We start from the raw sequence: 22,171 nt of genomic DNA on the forward strand, positions 1-22,171 counted from the left end.
ATTTTTTACCTCTAATACACCACTATGTCCAACTGTCTTTGGGTGCGCGCACGGCATCCGGTGTGTGAGGTGTGTACGCACTCCGGCGTAGTTTACGCAAGCGCCGGAAGTGATCTCTCGCACGTATACGTCACTCATTGTTTACACAGTGCACAGTCATTGTAGGTACGACGGCTAATCAAAATGGTACTTACAGTACTTGCGTTTATCCGGATTGTTCAAACCGACTTAAAACTAAAAGATTACGTTCTCTCGCGCGAACTCATTCGGGAGTGGTGACTTTCCATGTATTCCCAACTTCTGAGCCTGCTCGCCTGAAGTTATGGTTGATTGCTCTTCGGCTGGATATCAACACACCCATTAACGTAAACTACGCCAGAACGCGTACACACCTCACGCACCGGATGCCGTGTGCTCACCCAAAGACAGTTGGACATAGTGGTGTATTAGAGGTAAAAAATGATATAAATACTGTTCGGTTTCTGGCACAAACCGATCGTTTCGTGTCTTAGGACATCAATGTGTCGTCACGAGCTGCAGGGTTTAATTTGGATTTGTCTGTGCATGTTTTTTTTACTCTCATAGATTTTGTTACCATTGCCATGCATTATACGACTGATAGACTGCAACGGTTGGACTTAAAAATCATCATATGTGTTTTACTGAAGAAACAAATTCACCTACATCTTGGATGCCCTGGGGGTAAGCAGATAAACATCAAATTTTCATTTTTGGGTGAACTATCCCTTTAATATTGTGACAAAATGTTGATACTTTCATTTTCAAAATAACCATAGGTGGACTGTAAGGAAGTACATTCGTTAAGTATTCTTGAACAAATATGAAGTACTAAGTTTTCTTTTTTTCTCACTGACAGCAACACTAAAAATATGGTATTTTACAACATAATGCATTGTTGTAGATTAAACTACCCAACAGTATATGAAGTAGGCAACTTAAAATGTAATAACCTTGAACATTCAGAAGTAAAATACAACATACACATTAGTGCGGCAGTAATATTAATGCAAACCCATCCTAACAAATTATTTTTTCAGAACAATACTGTATACCTTTACTTTTACTCTCAATACCTTAAGTATATTAGAGTATGCAAGATAACATTTTTACTTAAAGGATAGTTCATCCAAAAATGAAAATTCTGTTATCATTTACTCACCCTCAAGTTGTTCCAGGTTTGGAATTTAAATTTTTGGGTGAACTATCCCTTTAGCTAAGGTTATAAATATGACTAGTAACTTTTCCCCAATATGGTCTTGGTCTAGTTACTAAAAGTAGTTTACTAAAGTATCACAAAATGTCTTCCACTAATTACTTTGTCATAGCTCTAAACAATTTCTCTTTTCCTTCTTTCCCTAAGTCAGACCAGACCCCTGTACTGCAGGATAAAGCTGAATGTGCCAGCGCTGGACAGGTTTTTTTAACCGTTTTCGGCAGAGCAGGGAGGCCCTGACAGTGCTGCTGGATCTTCTGAGTAGTGAACGGCAACACGGATGGGGTGCCACAATCCAGACCCTGGTGTTTCTTTTCTGTCTGGTCAGTGTTACATCATACAGAGTGGTCTCCAGAGTGTTTGACATGCCTCGTTCCACTGTCACCGCATTTTCCTCCGAGTCGCTGAGGAGGTGCTGGCCATTCACCAAGAGATTGACCTCCCGAAGACCCCAGAACACATGGAGGCAGGGCTGGGCTCAAAATTTATGTTTTTTTTCTGATGTTAAACCTAAGCTATGTTGTAAATAGTATGTTGTATGTTGTAAATAGTTGCAAAAATTACTTTCAGTAATGTATAGAACAATTTGTTTAAATGTGTAAAAATGTATTTACAGGACAAAAAAAATAAATGTATAGAATAATGTTTTGTGAAAACTATAAACTGCATTAAAAAATTAACAATGTACATAATTACTTCTCTTTTATTTACACATGTGAATATGCAAAACAAAAATACAAAATGTACAGAAAGTACTCTTTGCAGAAAGGGCTCATTTACAAATAAATTACACTACAAAAATGAATAATGTATTCAACTTATTAATTTAATTTTGAACCAAAAATAAACTACAGAAATGAGGTTGTTCCATTGACAATGTGACATTAAAAAAAAGTCACATTGTCTTTCCCCACTGTTTTCTCTTGGCTAATAAATAACGTATTTGTTAAGCATTCTCTCAAGAAGAGAAAACAGTCCCTCCATTCTCTCCTTGTTCTCCTGTGCTCTTCTCTCCTCTGTCTCTCTCTTGATGTAAGAGAGAATTTGATGTCCTCCCTGAGTAGCTCCACTAGCTTCCACTCACTCCCTCACCTGTCCCAGGACACTTGCAATCCTAAGGCAGAGCAAATAAACCATGCCTGATAACAACAACAGCACAATGAATTTAATCAAAAATCTCTCTATTAACTTGCTTACTTTGTATTTTTTAAGTCTTTCCCCAGCAGACTCATTTTCTCCAGAATAGTCCTAAAACAAGAGAAAATGGATACACATGAAAAATATAAAGACAAGTTTGCAGTCTTAACATTAGAAAATATGACACAGCAGGACATGCATACAAAATACTGAAGTGCTAAAGTTTGGTTAAAACATTTGTAGACAAGACAGCACTACAAAAACACAACAAAAAGAAAGACTATTGCCTTATATAGTGGTTGTCTTATTGTTTGTGGGCTTTGTTTTTAGTTTTTTTTAAACCCTGACTTTTAACACTTGTTTCGCTAGGTATTTGAGTAAATGAAAACACAATTCTTACATTTCAATGTGAATTCCCCCACAGAACTGTCATCCTCCATGTTCTTTGAATATAAATTCCATCATCATCTGCGCGCAAGTGATTCTGGGATATGGTAGGGTCCCATTTTTCTGGGAACAGGGGCGTGTCTAGAGCATTTCAAATGGGGGGGCCAGTCGGGGGCACTGGCTCAAAAGAGGGTGGCTGGGAAATGGAGGGTGCATTTGAAGTCGCTTTCGAAATACGTCAGCCTTCGTCACGCTGCGGTAACGCAATCGGCCTTGGAATGCGGTCTTCGGAGGGTGCATTCTGAATTGGGACAGCTTACATCGTGACACTGTGACGCAATCGCACTTCAAATGCGCACTTTGGAGTCTGCACACTTCAGTTTGGTGCTGCGTCTCAATGTGCCTACTTATGGCTCTTTTCCACTGCATGGTACGGCTCTGTATGGTTCACTTTTGGGGGGTTTTCCACTGGGTACAGTACCTGGTACTTTTTTTAGTACCATCTCGGTTGAGGTTCCAAGTGAACCGTACCGTTACCAAAATGTGACGTGTAAACTCTGCTGATCACGGATTGGCCGGAGAGAATCGTCACTACCTGCGTCACTGAACTTGCACCACAAACACAACAGAACTGCTAGATTTAAATCAGCACAGCCAGCGAAGGATCAAACGCAACTGTTTTGAACTAGCGCATCTTTTAGCCTGTCTAGACTCTGCCCAGGTATGAGTTGTGTCGAGTTATTCATTAGCCTGTTTGTTTGATGAAAAAAGACTAAATGTAGTTGCAATAAATGCGTTAAGAATCCATACAACTGCAGCAGTGGAGGACTATTATTCTGCTGTGTGATACTGCAGAAGAACTGATGATGGCACGGTTTGATCTTCGGCTGACCAATCAGCAGAAAGGGGCGTTTAATTCCCGCCCACGTGTAGAAATCGAATATTCTAGGCCATACTCTTTTCAACATACTATGTTTTGGGATGACACACTTATTCTAATCTCACATACTAGGATGGATAGTATGAACATTGAGACGCAGGGCATGACAGCCTTCATCGCGCCGCTGTGACGCAATCTCACTTCAAATGCGCCCTTCGGAGTCAGTGCACTTCACTTTGGGACACAGCTCTAGTTTTGTGAGCGGCTTCAACCGATTCATTGAAAAGATCCGACTCAGTAAGGTGATACATTCACGATTCGGACATTGCTAATTTAAACTGGAAGCAGCTTGTTCAACGTTGTTCGGCATTATCAGTTATGGAGGGCACCGGTCCTGATAGTGATTGGAGGAGCATAGCCTTTCGACAGAAAGTAGTGGCCCAAATGTGAGTATACAAATATTTTTTGTGCATGTTTTATATTAGCGCATTCTGGAAATAACAGCTAGCTAGTTAGCTGCTAACTAACGGATGCTCGGATGTGTTACCAGCACATCTGTTAAACAGTCGAAATCTTCATTACTAGACTGTATGTGTATTTATATATGGTATCAATCTGATCATGGTATTATGTTCCTTTAATGAGATGACATATTTTGAGGTTGTCTGGAGCATGTTTAGCTATGCGGCTAGCTAATATAAAGTTAGCCTCATTAAATATTAGTCCAAATAGGTAACGTTACAAGCGAAACAGTCTGCAGATATAAATACTGTTCAACATGTTGTGTGCAAAAGAAAACAACTTTTAAGATATTTAATCAGTCTTTCTGATGATAAGCTGCTCGTAATAAGCTCTTCTAATAGTCTCGGGGCAGTCGTAATAGTTAGAGAGTCGGGCTTGTTACCCAATGGTCGCGGGTTCGAGTCTCGGTACCGGCAGGGATTGTAGGTGGTGGGAGTGAATTACCAGCGCTCTCTTCCACCCTCAGTACCACGACTGAATTGCCCTTGGGCGAGGGACCGAACCCCCAACTGCTCCCCGGCCGCCGCAAAAATGGCTGCCCTGCTCCGGGTGTGTGTTCACTGCTCACTACTGTGTGGGTGCACTTGGATGGGATAAGTGCAGAGCACAAATTCCGAGTATGGGACACCATACTTGGCCACATTTCACTTCCTAGTCACTCATATGCTCCTTTTGTCAATGGGATAATACTGCAAGTTATGTCATCATTTATGCATCCTCCACTTGTTCCCAACCTGTATGATTTTTCTTACACAAAACACAAAATATATGTTTAAGAATTGGTAGCCAAACAGTTGACTGTAGCCATTGACTTCTATAGTATTCCATTTATGAAATCCATTTATTTCATACTATGGAAGTCCATGGCTACTATCAAATGTCAGGTTGCCAACATTCTTCAAAATGAAATTTCTTTCAGCTGAAAGAAAATCATACAGGTTTGGAACAAGTACATTTTAAGGGTTAGAATTTTTATTTTTGGCTGAGCTATAGCTATAAGTTTATAATTATTATTTTATGTTACATTCATAAATACAGCTAAATATGTTGATAATATATTTAATTTATTTGAAGAACTTCAAAGCTTGTAAGACTATGGAGTAATGCTTCTAAGATAACAATACACTTAATTTCAGAATTCATGTATTGAAATCTCTAATAGAATGTTTTATCTTTTTGCTAGGAAATGTTTCATTGTTGCAATAAATGGAAAACAGCTCTTCTAATAGTGCTCATGTTCTTGATATTTCTTAAATGATTGATAGTCAGTAAACAATAGGTAACATTTCTTGTTTGTCATGCATCAGTTGTGATAAAACAGACTTCTGCTTTATTATATTGCAGAGATGAAGCCATGAGAAAAGCAGGAACTGCTCACACAAAGTCCAGTACTGACATGGAAAACCATGTTTTTATCAAGGCAAAGACCAGAGTAAATATTACTTTTAAATGTGCATGCTACACTCCAACAGTACAGACTTGTTAGTATGCGATTGTTAAAAGTGCAATAAATATACTATCCTTTTTTCAACAGGAGGAGTATTTGTCTTTAGTTGCGAGACTGATAATTCATTTTAGAGACATCCGTAAGTAGCCAATATACTATGTTTTCATTGTTAACTTTTTTCTTTTAGCTGTGATGTTTGTATGTGTACTGTATATTAATCAGTTTGTTTTTCATTACAGATAAAAAGTCACAAGGTGGGCCTGGTAAATTTAAAGAGCTATTTTAAATCTTCTTATGTCCCCTATTAAACTGTAAGAATTCATCTTCTGCCAAATTTCAAAATTTCTGTTTATTTTTAGACCCCATGAATGCCCTGCAAATTATACCAGGAGTGGGTGGAGGTGGTCCTGGAGTTATTGGCATTGGACCACGGCCCCCTGGTGCACAAATGGGTGGTATGGGGCAAATGCAAATGGGTCAACATGCCATGCAGGGAGTAGCGGGAGGCCAGCAGGCTGGTAAGTTCAATAGCTGTCAGCTGATTGGAGAAATTGTGTTTAATAATCTTATTTTTAATTCCCATACATTGCCTGTGATGCAATATCAATCTCAGCAGGGGCTGCCGGGCAGATGTCGATGATGCAGCAGCAGCAGCAGCAGCAACAGCAGCCGTCCATTCAGTTTCAGCAGTTCCAGTCTCAGCAACAGCCAGCCATGCCACCTCAGCAGCCAGCAGCTATGCAGACTGCCATGCAATTCCAACAGATAAGGCAGCACCATCAGAATCCACAAATGCAGCATCAAAATCAACAACAGCAGCAGGTGCAGACTCAGCAGCAACAACAGAACCAGGTAATGGAGAATGGAAAGATTAATGTGATGATTGTTTGAATACTGCATGAGTGTCTTTTGAATTAAAGGGTTTGTTTACGTAAAACAGAAAATTCTCTAATAATTTGTCATAATTGTACAACTTATTCCAAGTCATCTGTAACCGTGTGTATGTATGTATATATGTATGTGTGTATATATATATATGATTAAAATTTAAAGGGGTCCTATTATGCGTTTTTCACTTTTTCAACTTTAGTTAGTCTGTAATGTTGCTGTTTGAGCATAAAAAAAAAGATCTGCAAAGTTACAAAGCTCGAAGTCCACTTCAAAAGGAGATATTTTATTTAACAGAAATCACTTTTCAAAAACTACAATGAACGACTCGTTTGGACTACAACGCATATTTTCCGGGATTTGTGATATCACAAATATCGATGAATGGGACGAGACCTGGTTGAGCTGCACTAGAGAAGGCACCGAGTGTTATCACTAGTCGGAGACACGCTAGCTTTCCCCCAGGCAGATGAACTTAGAGTGGTTACAATCATCCGGGTTTAAATCTCGCTCAAATTGATTTGATTTTGAGCAATATTTACACTGAAGCTCGCAGGCGGCTATGGTTAGGGGCGTGACATTTCCCGACCAGGCGCCGAGTGGAGCCAATCACAGCACATTTCGCATTTCAGAAGGCGGGCCTTCATTGGATACAGGAACTATTCCAGCCATTCATGCCAGACTGGGGAGAGAGGTGTTGTAATAATGTAAAATATGTGAAAAATAATGTGTTTTTCGAACAACTTTGTATGAGAGCCTGTTCTAGTACACACCCAAAACAAAATCAAGACTTTGTAAAAGAGCATAATAGGACCCCTTTCAATCAGTAATCACTGATAATTTCCCCTCTTTTGGGAGATTTTCAGATGAACCGTCTATGCTGTTTTCTGTTGATGCGTGAAAAGAACTTCACTAAACACTTTTTGTAGCACACCTGCTATCCAGTAATCAGTTTTTTTTCAATCAGTACTCAAATAAAAAACTGAGTTGAATAAAAACATTTAAATAGTACATAAGGCAGTATATCAACTTTTTAATGATGAAGTTCTATTTCTACTTCAGTTTCTTGTTGAAATATAATGATTTAAATAATGGCTAACTTGTTTTATTTAATTTGTTTAAATAAATGAAAACATCACTAGCTGGTTAAGTAAACGTGTGCAATTTAAATGTTTTTGTACAACTGTTTTTATTTGAGTATTGATGATTATTTCTAAATATCAGTGGGGTTATGCACAAACTTCCATATTCTGTAAAACAGGACGTTTGATTTTGGAGGGTGTTATTTTAACCTTTAATATTGTAGTAATGTACCAAATCTCACGATTCCCTGTATAGTGTATGCTATTAGTAGATAGATCGGAATTTAATCAAGAGTTTGTGAATTGGAATCAAATGGATTAATATTCTGTCAATACCCAGCCCTAGTGGAAACTGAGTTCCTTTGGTGATTTAATTTCTCATTTATTTATTTGTTTTAATGGCTTTCACTCCAGTTGCACCAAACAAGAATGCAGCAGCAGCAGTTAGCACAAATGCAGCAACTGCAACAACACCACCAACAACAGCAGCAGCAGCAGCAACTGCACCAACAACAGGTCCATGCTCAGGCTCAGGCTCAAGCCCAGGCTCAGGCTCAAGCCCAGGCTCAGGCTCAAGCCCAGGCCCAAATGCAGCAACAGCACCTTCAAGCCCAGGCTCAGGTCCAAGCTCAAGGTCAAGCCCAGGTACAGGCTCAGGGAGTGGCAGGTCAGATGCCCCCTCACTCACAGCAGCAGCAAGTAATGGTGCCCCAGTCATTAGCACAAATGGTTCCTGGACAGCATCAACCCATCAGCTCACTCAGCCAACAACAGCAGCAACATCTGAAACTCCAGCAGGTAATGCAGGTAAACTCAACTGCCATAGCAGAATGCAATCATAATGCAAAATGATTGATAATAAACACTTTTTGATTATTGACATCCGTCTTGATTGATGTGGTCAGATGAGATGCATATTACACCTTGTAGTCTCAATGTCTTTTTATACCTTCCTGTTTGGTTGCGTTTATACAAGCAGGCGAGAGTATTGCAGCAGCAGCAGCAACAGCAGCAACAACAACAACAACAACAACAACAAAAGCAGCAGCAGCAGCAGCAGCAGGTTCAACAGGGCCAGCTCAGCGCAGTCCCTGGCCAGGTAAGCCCAGTGCAAGCCGTGGTGAGGATTGAGATAAGAGACTGAGCGTGGTGGAGTGATGGCATGCAACCAAAATCAACACTTGAATTTCTTTTAGATGTCAAAACTCTTTATTCCTTGCCTGGTGATGGGCCGTAGTGTAATGCACATGTCCTAATAACAACAGAAGATTTATACATCAATATTATTTTTGTCAACAGAGGTTAAGTTGTGGGCCACAGCGGTGAGCCTCATTCTTCTCTGGTCTATATATATATATATATATATATATATATATATATATATATATCACACACACACAACCAAAAATAATTACTATTGTACGTTTTTACTACGATTTACATAAGACACCCACTAAAATGTAGTTCATATAACCCAAAAAATCTTGTCAGGCATATTTAGAAAAAGAATCATTAGATGACATTAAAATACTCTTTAAGCATCACAGTGCAGCCCTCAAAAACTAATGAATTGTAATTTTAAAGCTTTACCAATTTTTTACCTCTACCCTTCAAACCACTAGAATTTACCCATTTTTCAGAAGTTTTTAATAATTTAAAATTAAAATACTAATAAATAATAACATTTAGTTTTGCCTTTTCTTTTATTCTTTTAATATGAAAATATAAAATCACTTTTATAAATTTAATTTGATGTGGACATCAAAATGGAATGTCTCATCTTTGACCCCTATATTCAGTGGTGTGAAAAAGTGTTGGCCCCCTTCCTGATTTCTTATTTTTTTGCACGTTTGTCACACTTTAATGTTTCAGATCATCAAACAAATTTAAATATTAGTCAAAGATAATAAGTAAAAACTAAATGCAGTTTTTAAATGAAGGATTTTATTAAGGGAAAACAAAATCCAAAACTACATGGCCCTGTGTGAAGAAGTGTTTGCCCCCCTGTTAAAACTGTGGTTTATCACACCTGAGTTCAATTTCTCTAGCCACACCCAGGCCTGATTACTGCCACACCTGTTCGCAATCAAGAAATCTCTTAAATAGGACCTGGTGACAAACTTGCAAAAAAATAAGTCAGGAAGGCGGCCACCACTTTTTCACACCACTGTGTATATGTATGTGTGTAAAATATACAGGTTGATACTGATTCTGAAAAAAAAATCTCACTGCTTGAAAGGGTAGTTAGTTCTACAGCTAATCTTACTTAATAAATGTCCAACACTTCTTACTACAAATGCATTCTGGAGGATATTTATGCTATTTTTGTTAGCACTTGCCATTCGCAGGTATATATAAAGCATATCCTGTTTTTACACGCATATATATATGTATAAAGCTAAACTAGTGGCCTGTCTTACTTTCTCAAACACATTTAGTCAGATCTCTCCCTCAATGGTAACCCTCCCATCTGTGAGCATTCGGCGGATGATAACATCTTGCTTCATGTTGCTTCCATTCACCTTGTCCCATATGTGTGGCCATGGTTTATTCTAAATCAAGAGATGGAAATCTGTATTCTATTGCAGAGCTGTGAAATCCAACAGAGCAGTCAGTTTGTTTGAGTAGCGTTAGTTTTAAGCCTCATTTGCATTTTGTGTGTATGTGCAGCTAACAGCCTGACTGCATGCTTGCTATTTTGAACCCACAAGCACTTTCTGCATGCACCAGACAAGAAATGCATTCCTTTTTAGGTTAGCCTACACAAAGCTGTGTAAATAGTTTGCAATGATTGGTAGCATACTCTAATATTGTCCTTTGGGCCTTTAAATTATTTTCTAAATCTATTTGAAGGACGGTATTGATAGTTGCATAGCAACTACATGTCGTTTGACCGCTCTCAAAGCCATTAGATGGCAAGCTCAACTACAGCTTTAATTTACAGTCAAAAGGCTTGTTGTTGGAGATGCATAAGGACCCATTGCATCTTTTCTTGTCTTGCATGGTTCTGGTACATGAAAAGATGGCATGAAATCCATTGGCCTGTGGCTTGCCTTGTCTTGACAACCAGTGTTGTTAAAGGAACATTCCTTTACATCAAATGTTATTTGAGCTGTAAAGTTATTCTTGTCATTTTTACAACCATTTTAGGTGTTACTTTTCTGGTTAAAGTTACACCTAAACATAAGCAAGCAACTTTTTTTCATGCTATGTTAATATCGTACATTTGTTTTTAGTATTGTAATCGATTGGCCCCATTAACTTCTGTTGTAAGTCAAAAATTTATTTTTGTAGTAGCAATCATTGTCACAAATGCTGTCAATTGAGCTTAACTTGTATTGGATATTCTTTTACATGTTCGAGAGAAATGAGAGGAAGCTCACTGCCACATCTTTATTTTTGGAGAGCCTTGTTTTGCATAATTGAATGTGACGGTATGTGCATCTGTGCTTGCAGACCTGTCGAATCTGTTTCTGTTTGCATTCTTGCATGTGCTTCCTCATGTCCGCTGATGCACTGCATTTATTGTTTTGCTTGTGACATGTCTGTTGTACCCTCTGTCGTCCTCAAAGATGATGCCCCGTCCTGGGATGCAAATTCCACCCCGGTTGCCCCGCGCCACCCCAAACTCTGCCATTCCTCAAAACCCCGTTGCCATTGGAGGACAGCAAATGCCACAGGTATTTACCGCAGGGCTGAGTGCTGGGTCTCAGCGCTGCAACCCAGTGGGTGCGTACGTCTGGCTTTCCACTAGAGCGAAGGCTGTCCATAATCCACACTCATCTGCCTCTCTTTACCCCCCACTAGTTTCACAATCAGAAACAATTAGTCAGAAATGACCCAGAAGCACTTAAACAGTGTAAAATTGAAATGAAAAGTGTGTGGCACAGGTAAGTGGACTGGAGTTTGTTATTCTCTCAGTGACATGCTAGGAAGCTAATAGGAAGCAACCATCTACTGGTTATATAGCGCCATCTACTGGTGCTGTACAGTCAAAGCAAGCTGATCTTGACCGCATGCATGTGTTATCTCTAGGTAACTGGCTTCACCAGTGCAGTGCCAGCTTTCCTCCACTCATGTGGTTACTTTGAACCTGTTTTAATTTTCCTTCTCTCCAAAGGGTCAGCAAATGATGTCATCACCCTCCCCAGTTCAGGTGCAGACGCCCCAGCCGATGCCACCTCCCCCCCAGCCTCAACCGTCCCCCCAGCCTCCTTCCTCTCAGCCCAACTCTGTCGGGTATAATGAAATAGTTTCGTTTTTCTACTATTTATTGACCAGTACAAATAGTTAATTAAACCTTTTTCCCTCCAGCTCTGGTCCGACCCCTTCTCCGGGAGGTTTCCAACCCAGTCCCTCTCCTCAGCCATCCCATAGTCCTGCATCTTCACGCACCCCCCAGAGTTACCCCCTGCAGGTACCTTCCCCTGGACCCCTCAACACACCAGGTACAGAACCGCTTTCTTGTTATACTCATAGAATTAAAAAAAAAATGTTCCTATTGTGATTCATTATTGGGATGAAATATATATATATATATATATATATATATATAAGGTGATATAATAATAAAAGTAATAATATAATAATAATATTATAATAATTATTGTGCATACTTGTTTTTTTACAATTTCACTTTATATTTCCTTCATCTATTTCTCACTAAGGCCATGTCCACACGTACACGGGTATTTTTATAAACTGAGTTTTTCCTTCTTCCGTTTAAAAAAAAATCTCCGTCCACATGAAAACGCATGCTATGAAGCACTGTCAAGAGCATGCCAAACCAACAGGTGGCGCTATAATCTCAACCGTAAAGCCATGTTGGCCAATCAGAAGCCTGAAAAAGTCTCCAGTAGGCGGAGATAACAGCACATGCTCTGACGTCACAAGCCAAAAACTCCGGTTTCGCTGTCTACACGATAACACTGCAACCGGAGTTTTTGAAAATCTTCACCCTGTCAGGCGTTTTCAAAAATGTTTGGTTTCAGTGAACTGGTACAGCGTTTGCGTGTGGACGAACGGCCTAACCGCGTAGAAAAAGCTGCAGTTTTAAAAATAACCGCGTTCGTGTGGACAGGGCCTTAAAGTTAATCTTTAAAAACTTATCAATTTAATAACACTCTTAAATGTAATTTTTTTTTAGCAAATCTCAAAGTGAAACTTCACATTACAATTTTGTGATGCCTAAATTCAGTTGTAGCATTTAAAATGAATGATTTTTATTTTTTTTCTTAATTGAAGTAAACATTTTTGCCATTTATTGGTTATCGACCATGACATAAAAATAATTATCTGCTTATCAGAGATGGCCAGAATTTAAATTGTTGCGACCATAATTATTTGATTGGTTTGATTTTTCGGATTACAGGCAATCCAAGCTCTGTGATGAGCCCAGCAGGGGCCTCACAATCTGAGGACCAGCTTTACATGGACAAACTGAAGCAGCTGTCAAAATATATTGAGCCACTACGCAGGATGATTAACAAAATAGACAAAAATGAAGGTACTGGAGTCTTTTTCTCTTGATGCTGATTTTTTTTCTCCCCCATTTAATCTTAAAGATCATGGTTTATGTTTGGTCTTTACAGATAGGAAGAAGGATTTGAGCAAAATGAAAAGTTTGCTGAATATTTTGACTGACCCCAACACAAGGTAAGAAAGCAGACATGTTGAACATCGTCTCCGTGTCAGATCTTTGGCTTGTGGTTAAGGTTATTGCTGTCCTCCACTAGATGTCCACTTAAAACACTACAGAAGTGTGAAATCGCATTGGAGAAACTAAAGAATGACATGGCAGTAGTAAGTAACTTTAATTTCAAGATAGGGAGTCAAAGTTAAGTTGCATTGTTCAGCCAATTTCTACAATGATGACTGACTTTGGTTTGCAGCCGACTCCTCCCCCTCCTCCAGTGCCCTGTACCAAAAAGCAATACCTATGCCAGCCGCTGCTGGATGCTGTCTTGGCCAACATCCGCTCCCCGGTTTTCAACCATTCACTTTACCGCACGTTTGCTCCTGCTATGACGGCAATTCGCCTGAAAAAGTCTCCAGTAGGCGGAGATAACAGCACATGCTCTGACGTCACAAGCCAAAAACTCCGGTTTCGCTGTCTACACGATAACACTGCAACCGGAGTTTTTGAAAATCTTCACCCTGTCAGGCGTTTTCAAAAATGTTTGGTTTCAGTGAACTGGTACAGCGTTTGCGTGTGGACGAACGGCCTAACCGCGTAGAAAAAGCTGCAGTTTTAAAAATAACCGCGTTCGTGTGGACAGGGCCTTAAAGTTAATCTTTAAAAACTTATCAATTTAATAACACTCTTAAATGTAATTTTTTTTTAGCAAATCTCAAAGTGAAACTTCACATTACAATTTTGTGATGCCTAAATTCAGTTGTAGCATTTAAAATGAATGATTTTTATTTTTTTTCTTAATTGAAGTAAACATTTTTGCCATTTATTGGTTATCGACCATGACATAAAAATAATTATCTGCTTATCAGAGATGGCCAGAATTTAAATTGTTGCGACCATAATTATTTGATTGGTTTGATTTTTCGGATTACAGGCAATCCAAGCTCTGTGATGAGCCCAGCAGGGGCCTCACAATCTGAGGACCAGCTTTACATGGACAAACTGAAGCAGCTGTCAAAATATATTGAGCCACTACGCAGGATGATTAACAAAATAGACAAAAATGAAGGTACTGGAGTCTTTTTCTCTTGATGCTGATTTTTTTTCTCCCCCATTTAATCTTAAAGATCATGGTTTATGTTTGGTCTTTACAGATAGGAAGAAGGATTTGAGCAAAATGAAAAGTTTGCTGAATATTTTGACTGACCCCAACACAAGGTAAGAAAGCAGACATGTTGAACATCGTCTCCGTGTCAGATCTTTGGCTTGTGGTTAAGGTTATTGCTGTCCTCCACTAGATGTCCACTTAAAACACTACAGAAGTGTGAAATCGCATTGGAGAAACTAAAGAATGACATGGCAGTAGTAAGTAACTTTAATTTCAAGATAGGGAGTCAAAGTTAAGTTGCATTGTTCAGCCAATTTCTACAATGATGACTGACTTTGGTTTGCAGCCGACTCCTCCCCCTCCTCCAGTGCCCTGTACCAAAAAGCAATACCTATGCCAGCCGCTGCTGGATGCTGTCTTGGCCAACATCCGCTCCCCAGTTTTCAACCATTCACTTTACCGCACGTTTGCTCCTGCTATGACGGCAATTCATGGACCCCCAATCACGTAAGATCAACAGCCGAAAAAAATTATATATTTTCTCTAATTTATGTCAGGTATCTTCCTCAGTGAATCATCAGTGCATTGCTTTTGTGGTATATAATGAACAGTACCTTTCAGATGTTTTTGAACGTTTCTTTTATTTCATCAAAAAACAGAAAAACAGCAATATTGTAAAATTATTATTACAATTTAAAATAACTTCTATTTCGCTATATTTTGAAATGTAATTTTTTGCTTTGGCAAAGCTGAATTTTCACTAGTCTTCAGGGTCACATGATCCTTCAGAAATGATTCTAATATGCTGATTATCATTCATGTTGAAAGCAGTTGAGTTTTGTATTATTTTTGTATAAACTGATTTTTAAGGATTCCTTTAAGGTTTTATAAGGATTCTTTGAAGAATAAAAACTTTAAAAGAACAGCATTTAGTTGAAATCGAAATCTTTTGTAACACTGTAAATGTCTTTACTGTCACTTGATAAAATGTGTCATTGTTGAATGAATGTATAATGAACATAATGATCAAACTTTTGAATGACAATGTCTATTATAAATTTTAAATCGCAAACATGAGTAATTTCATAATGGAGTACAGCAACATGTAGTTATTTTATATTACATAGCCATGTTAGTTTCGAGTTTAAAAATTAAATGCAACGTATGGTATATACCACCCAGACTTAACTCCTAAATTTAAACATTAAAAGGGTCCTATTATGCTCTTTTACAAAGTCTTGATTTTGTTTTGGGTGTGTACTAGAACAGGCTCTCATACAAGGTTGTTCGAAAAACACATTATTTTTCACATATTTTACATTATTACAACACCTCTCTCCCCAGTCTGGCATGAGTGGCTCTAACAGTTCCTGTATCAAATGAAGGCCCTCCTTCTGAAATACGAAATGTGCTGTGATTGGTTAGCTGGGCCAGTGTGTGCTGTGATTGGCAGCACTCGGCGCCTAGTCGGGAAATGTCATGCCCCTAACCATAGCTGCCTGCAAGCTTAAGTGTAAATATTGCTCAAAATCAAATCAATTTGAGTGCGATTTAAACCCGGATGTTTGTAACCACTCTAAGTTCATCTGCCTGGGGGAAAGCTAGTGTGTCTCCGATATAGTGATAACACTCGTGCAGCTCAACCAGGTCTCCTCCCATTCTTTGATATTTGTGATATCACAAATCCTGGAAAATATGCGTTGTAGTCCAAACAAGTCGTTCGTTGTAGTTTTTGATAAGTGATTTCTGTTAAATAAAATATCTCCTTTTGAAGTGGACTTTGAGCTTTGTAACTTTGCAGATCTTTTTTTTTTTTATGCTCAAACAGCAACATTACATACTAACTAAAGTTGAAAAAGTGAAAAAGCATAATAGCACCCCGTTAAAATACATATTTTTTCATTTCAGGGGCCCCTCAATTCCTTACCGTAAACGGAAGCTGGAAGAGGACGAGCGCCAGACCATCCCTAACATACTTCAAGGGGAGGTAGCTCGGCTTAATTCCAAATTCTTGGTCAATCTGGACCAGTCCTTTTGCAGTAACAATGGAACGGTGCATCTCATATGTAAACTAGGTCAGTTCAGACCCCCTGCCCACTATATGTGCCCTTTAAAAATAATGATTGACTATTCACTCCTGCCACTGTCTCTGTCTAGATGATAAAAATCTTCCCAGTGTTCCCCCTCTTCAGCTGAGCATTCCAGCAGACTACCCCGATCAGAGCCCCCACTGGGAAGATGACTGTCAGCAGTATGGTGAGTCTAAGCCTGATTTGTGCATTAAATGTCAGCATGCTATCTTAGGTTGCCTTTTACTCTTAAGCTCCCAATTTAAATGAAAACCCATAGGTTGTGAACCGTATTAACTCATCACTTCCCAACCTTCCGCTCTCTGTTTTCAGAGGCCAACCCCTTTTTGCAGACTGTGCATAAGAACATGACCTCTAAACTCCTTCAGCTTCCTGACAAGCACTCGGTGACAGCGCTGCTGAACACCTGGGCTCAAAGCGTGAGGCAGGCTTGCCTTTCAGCTGCTTAGAAATGTATTCCCATCAGCACTAGCAGCCCAGTATACTCCTTGCACCTCTATGGAATGATGGCAATATATTAATACTTACTTTCTTTATTTACATGAATTATAATCTATTTTGTTTAGTCTAGTACACTAAGGCCTTAACTGTTTGTGCATTGCTCCATTAATAAAGACATAAAAACTGCTGTTTCAATCTGAAATGTGTGGCACAGAAGTCATATACAAGTAGTCATGTAACCACATGACTGGTCCTTCAGCGCATAGTCCTCTGTAGACGATTTCTCTGCACAGCCCGAGTCCTCCTGTGTCTATCTGCTATGTTATTGAGGGTCTGTTTGAGGGCAGGGAGGATCACTTTCTCTGCTTTACTAGCCTGAGACACGGGTCTGTTCAAATAGTAACAGGACAAAGGTTGATATCTCCAAAGCTGAACTGTTTATGTAAAGGCAGCTTGGAAACAAAATATATATATAATATACAGATATTTACAAGCAATGACTTACAGTCCTTCAGGCAGTGTTTGGAGAGAAAGCTGAGGAAATGTGTCTGATTTGTCAGCTCTGCCAAAAAAAATTAAGGTAAAGGGTTAAAAGCCATCAGGATGGCCAAAAGTTTTGGCAGTGACATAAATGTTGTTTTGCAAAGTTTGCTGCTTAAGCTGTTTTGGTGTTCATTCACATTATTTCTAGATTATTGTGCAGAGTGATCAGACGCATTTTAAATAATTGCTAAAAGCTTCATTGGCCAAAAAAAGAACTTTTCACACACACACACACAAAAAAGCTAATTTCAGTTTTTTTATCCTGACACAAAATGACCAGCTAACATTTCAGTTCATGTGAAAGTGTGAATGAGTACTAGACCGGTAAAATCATTGTAAGAGCAGACTGATTGCTATAAAAGGAGGGAAGAAGTGCTTCCAATCATTGTGTTCTTGTTAGCAATGCTTACCTCCAAAGAAACACGTGCAGCCATCATCGCTTTGTATCAAAATGGCCTCACATGCAAGGAAATTGCTACAAAGAATATTGCAGCTGAAAGAACCATTTACCGGATCATCAAGAACTTCAAGTAGAGAGGTTCGACTGCAGTGAAGAAGTCTCCAGGACATCCCAGAGTGTCCAGCAAGCACCAGGACCGTCTCCTCCTAAAGGGTCAGCTACGGAATCGTGTCACCAGCAGTGCAGAGCTTGCTCAGGAATGGCAGCAGGTTGGTGTGAGAGCATCTGCACGCACAGTGAGGCCAAGACTTTTGGACAACGGCCTAGTGACAAGAAGGGCAGCGAAGAAGCCACTTCTCTCCAAGAAAAACATCAAGGACAGACTGAAATTCTGCAGGAAGTACAAGGATTGGACAGCAGAAGACTGCTGCAAAGTTATTTTCTCTGATGAAGCTCCCTTCCGACTGTTTGGGACATCTGGAAAATCGATTGTTCGGAAGAGAAAAGGTGAACGCTACCATGAGTCCTGGGACGTGCCAACAGTGAAGCATCCTGAGACCATCCATGTGTGGGGTTGCTTTTCAACCAAGGGAGTGGGCTCTCTTATAATTCTGCCCAAAAACACTGCCATGAATAAAGAATGGTATCAAAACGTCCTGCAAGAGCGACTTCTTCCAACGATCCATGAGCAATTTGGTGATGATCTGTGCATTTTCCAGCATGATGGAACACCATGTCACAAAGCAAGAGTGATAAAGAAGTGGCTCGAAGATCATTACATTGGCATTTTGGATCCGTAGCCAGGCAACTCCCTGGATCTCAATCCCATAGAGAACCTGTGGTCAGTTCTCAAAAGGCGAGTGGCCAAGCAGAAGCCCACAAATTGTGATAACTCTGGATTGGGATTGCCATCAGTCAGGATTTGGCCCAGAAGCTAATATCCAACATGCCAGAGCGAATTGCAGAGGACATGAAGAACAAGGGTCAACACTGTAAATATTGACTCATTATATTTTTTTGCCAATAAAAGCCAACTTATGATATGCTTATCATTGTTTTTCAGTATACAATAGAAACATGTGGAAAAATAATCTACAAATACTAAAGCAGCAAACTTTGCAAAACACAAAATGTATGTCACTGCCAAAACTTTTGGCCATGACTGTATCTCAGAAAATTTGCTCCAAACTTTGTGAAGTCATTCTCAGAAACTTTTTTTCCATAATGTAATATATACATTTTAAAGTATGTATATCATATTTTTTTTGTTTGCAATTTAAAGTAAATAATTATACAAAATTATATTTATTCATGTTTACAATAATACCTAAAATCATCATGGGAAAATAATGGGACTAGTGGCGTGTGTATGTATGTATATACAGTGGTGTGAAAAAGTGTTGGCCCCCTTCCTGATTTCTTATTTTTTTTGCATGTTTGTCACACTGCAATGTTTCAGATCATCAAACAAATTTAAATATTAGTAAAAGATAACAAGTGAACACAACATGCAGTTTTTAAATGAAGGTTTTTATTATTAAGGGAAAACAAAATCCAAAACTACATGGCCCTGTGTGAAAAAGTGTTTGCCACCTAAACCCAATAACTGGATGGGCCACCCTTAGCAGCAACAACTGCAATCAAGCGTTGCGATAACTTGCAATGAGTCCGTTACAGCGCTGTGGAGGAATTTTGGCCCACTCATCTATGCAGAATTGTTGTAATTCAGCCACATTGGAGGGTTTTCGAGCATGAACCGCCTTTTTAAGGTCATGCCACAGCATCTCAATAGGATTCAGGTCAGGATTCATGGTTCCATTTATCACAGCAAGTCTTCCAGGTCCTGAAGCAGCAAAACAGTCCCAGACCATCACACTACCACCATATTTTACTGTTGGTATGATGTTCTTTTTCTGAAATGCAGTGTTACTTTTACGCCAGACGTAATGGGACACACACCTTCCAAAAAGTTTTAACTTTTGTCTCGTCAGTCCACAGAGTATTTTCCCAAAAGTCTTAGGGATCATCAAGATGTTTTCTGTCAAAACTGAGACGAGCCTTTATGTTTTTTTTTTTTCTCAGCAGCGGTTTTCGTCTTGGAACTCTGCCATGCAGACCATTTTTGCCCCGTCTCTTTCTTATGGTGGAGTCATGAACACTGACCTTAACTGAGGCAAGTGAGGCCTGCAGTTCTTTGGATGTTGTTGTGGGGTCTTTTGTGGCCTTTTGGATGAGTCGTCGCTGTGCTCTTGGGGTAATTTTGGTCGGCTGGCCACTCCTGGGAAGGTTCTCCACTGTTCCATGTTTTTGCTTTTTGTGAATAATGGCTCTCACTGTGGTTTGCTGGAGTCCCAAAGCTTTAGAAATGGCTTTATAGCCTTTTCCAGACTGATAGATCTCAATTATTTTCTTTCTCATTTGTTTCTGAATTTCTTTGGATCTCGGCATGATGTCTAGCTTTTGAGGATCTTTTGGTCTACTTCACTTTGTCAGGCAGGTCCTATTTAAGAGATTTCTTGATTGCGAACAGGTGTGGCAGTAATCAGGCCTGGCTATGGCTAGAGAAATTGAACTCAGGTGTGATGGGGGGGGGGCAAAGACTTCTTCACACAGGGCCATGTAGTTTTGGATTTTGTTTTCCCTTAATAATAAAAACCTTCATTTAAAAACTGCATGTTGTGTTTACTTGTGTTATCTTTGACTAATATTTAAATTTGTTTGATGATCTGAAACATTAAAGTGTGACAAACATAAAAAAAAGAAATCAGGAAGGGGGCCAACACTTTTTCACACCACTTTATATATATATAAAATCAAAGGAAATGGTGAAATAACTGGGACATTGTCTTGTCAGGCTTTCTGAGATGCAAAAATGGAATGTAGTGATGAAGAAGTTACCTTTTACCATCAGCAAGATAAGCCTTTGTCAAAATGTAATTTTCTGCAGTTATTTTCTTGTTGAATACAATATCTTTGAGAACAGCTTTCACGTGTAGGATCTGAGAGGCGACAAATTAAAATGGATTACATCATATATTGAGAGACATTAAGAAATATATGATCTCACCTCCTGGGACTGCAGGCTGTTAGCGTTGTACAGCTGGCGTATGATGACCTCACATTCCTGTAGGCTGGGAGGTCGAGGAGCCTGAGATGGATTACACTGGATCATTAGAGGCTTTAGAGAAGTGATGAACCCTGCTTTGGCTTCTGAAGGAGCTTCTGTTCTGTCGGCTGTGAGGGAATTTGATCTGGTTTCTCTACATTGTAAATGACTGCTGTAAGTATGAGAAGAATGTTACTAATCTATGTATCCCCTATCTTCTTTATAATAATAATAATATTATTGAATAATAATTATATAAAATAATTACAAATTAAAAATAATATTAAATAATAATAATATCTTATATGTAGTTTTGTAAGCACCTAATCTCTGTGGCTTGTGGTGAGCAGGTTTTCTCCAAAGTCTGTTCCAAATAGTTCCTTCTGTCTCTCTGGAACTTGTTGCTATCTGTATGGTGCTTACAGATTCTACGGCTGGATCCTGTCATGGAATTTTGGTGCAAGTTAAACATGTCCCAGTATATCTGTATTGTCTACAGTGGTTTTGTTTGAGAAGATGTGAGAGATCAGAAGTGTCACTCAACCTTTACTGCTTGACTTTGGAAGGTCCATTATCAGCTTATACTGCAACTCTGTAACCACAATTACATAAAAATACACAATGGAGAATGATGTTTAATTAATGATGTATCAAATTTAATGTATGTATGTGTCACGATTACTTTGTTGAATATTTCTCAGAATAGGTTTATTCTGAAAATCATTAGCTTAATTTCTTGAAGCATTGACAGCCAGAAACCTAACTAACTATTTCAACTTGTGCACAGGACACAGTCACTTTTTGTGACAATGTGCCCCATTATATGGGATAAGCTGTTACAATGGGAAAACTTTTAAAGGGGTCATATGATGCGATTTCAATTTTTCCTTTCTCTTTGGAGTGTTACAAGCTCTTGGTGCATAAAGAAGATCTGTAAAGTAACAAAAGACTAAAGTCTCAAATCCAAAGAGATATTCTTTATAAAAATTCAGTTAGCCACACCTACCTAAAACGGCTTGTTCTAACACGCCTCCACATATCTACCTCACGATGTGGGAAGATTTGCATAACGCCGCCCAAATGTTCACGCAAAGAAAGAAGGCGTAACTTTTATTCTCGCTGTAGTATTGTTGACGCTGCAGCCATGTCGTAAAGACGCTGTGTGCTTCGTTGTGAAAGCGAAACTACTTTGTTTGGTCTTCCAAAAGAAGACGATATCCGCTTCCTCATGCCTGGAGCTGATCCGTGCTGGTCGCTGAGGAAATACATCA

General features: G+C 39.1%; 2 protein-coding genes across 3 annotated transcripts in view; one reads left to right on the forward strand and one right to left on the reverse strand.

The window, feature by feature from the left end:
• Positions 1-3,847: 3,847 nt before the first annotated feature.
• LOC107591718 (mediator of RNA polymerase II transcription subunit 15-like) lies at positions 3,848-17,035 on the forward strand. The gene is made up of 18 exons (XM_016280953.1): positions 3,848-4,084; positions 5,505-5,592; positions 5,695-5,746; positions 5,847-5,861; positions 5,967-6,125; positions 6,221-6,459; positions 7,992-8,384; positions 8,554-8,676; positions 11,150-11,257; positions 11,698-11,816; positions 11,892-12,025; positions 12,949-13,083; positions 13,169-13,232; positions 13,313-13,379; positions 14,667-14,827; positions 16,229-16,395; positions 16,478-16,576; positions 16,723-17,035. The coding sequence occupies exons 1-18, from the start codon at positions 4,017-4,019 to the stop codon at positions 16,857-16,859; spliced, it is 2,328 nt and encodes a 775-aa protein (XP_016136439.1). The 5' UTR covers positions 3,848-4,016; the 3' UTR covers positions 16,860-17,035.
• The window catches only part of LOC107591717 (coiled-coil domain-containing protein 74B-like), a 9,250-nt gene continuing 4,019 nt past the window's right edge, over positions 16,941-22,171 (reverse strand). Inside the window, exons 2-7 of one of the 2 annotated variants that reach the window (XM_016280951.1) lie at positions 21,445-21,492; positions 21,224-21,341; positions 20,862-21,069; positions 20,693-20,793; positions 17,357-17,413; positions 16,941-17,239 (exon numbers count right to left, since the gene is read on the reverse strand). In XM_016280951.1, the coding sequence (XP_016136437.1) occupies positions 17,107-17,239; positions 17,357-17,413; positions 20,693-20,793; positions 20,862-21,069; positions 21,224-21,341; positions 21,445-21,492 (665 nt within the window). In that variant the 3' untranslated portion in view covers positions 16,941-17,106. Of the gene's footprint in view, positions 17,240-17,356; positions 17,414-20,692; positions 20,794-20,861; positions 21,073-21,223; positions 21,342-21,444; positions 21,493-22,171 lie in introns of both variants that reach the window. The other variant, XM_016280950.1, reaches the window with a different exon arrangement.

This window comes from Sinocyclocheilus grahami, unplaced genomic scaffold, assembly GCF_001515645.1.
Source record: "Sinocyclocheilus grahami isolate Dianchi unplaced genomic scaffold, SAMN03320097.WGS_v1.1 scaffold145.1, whole genome shotgun sequence".
In the NCBI taxonomy this organism is placed as follows: Eukaryota; Metazoa; Chordata; class Actinopteri; order Cypriniformes; family Cyprinidae; genus Sinocyclocheilus; species Sinocyclocheilus grahami.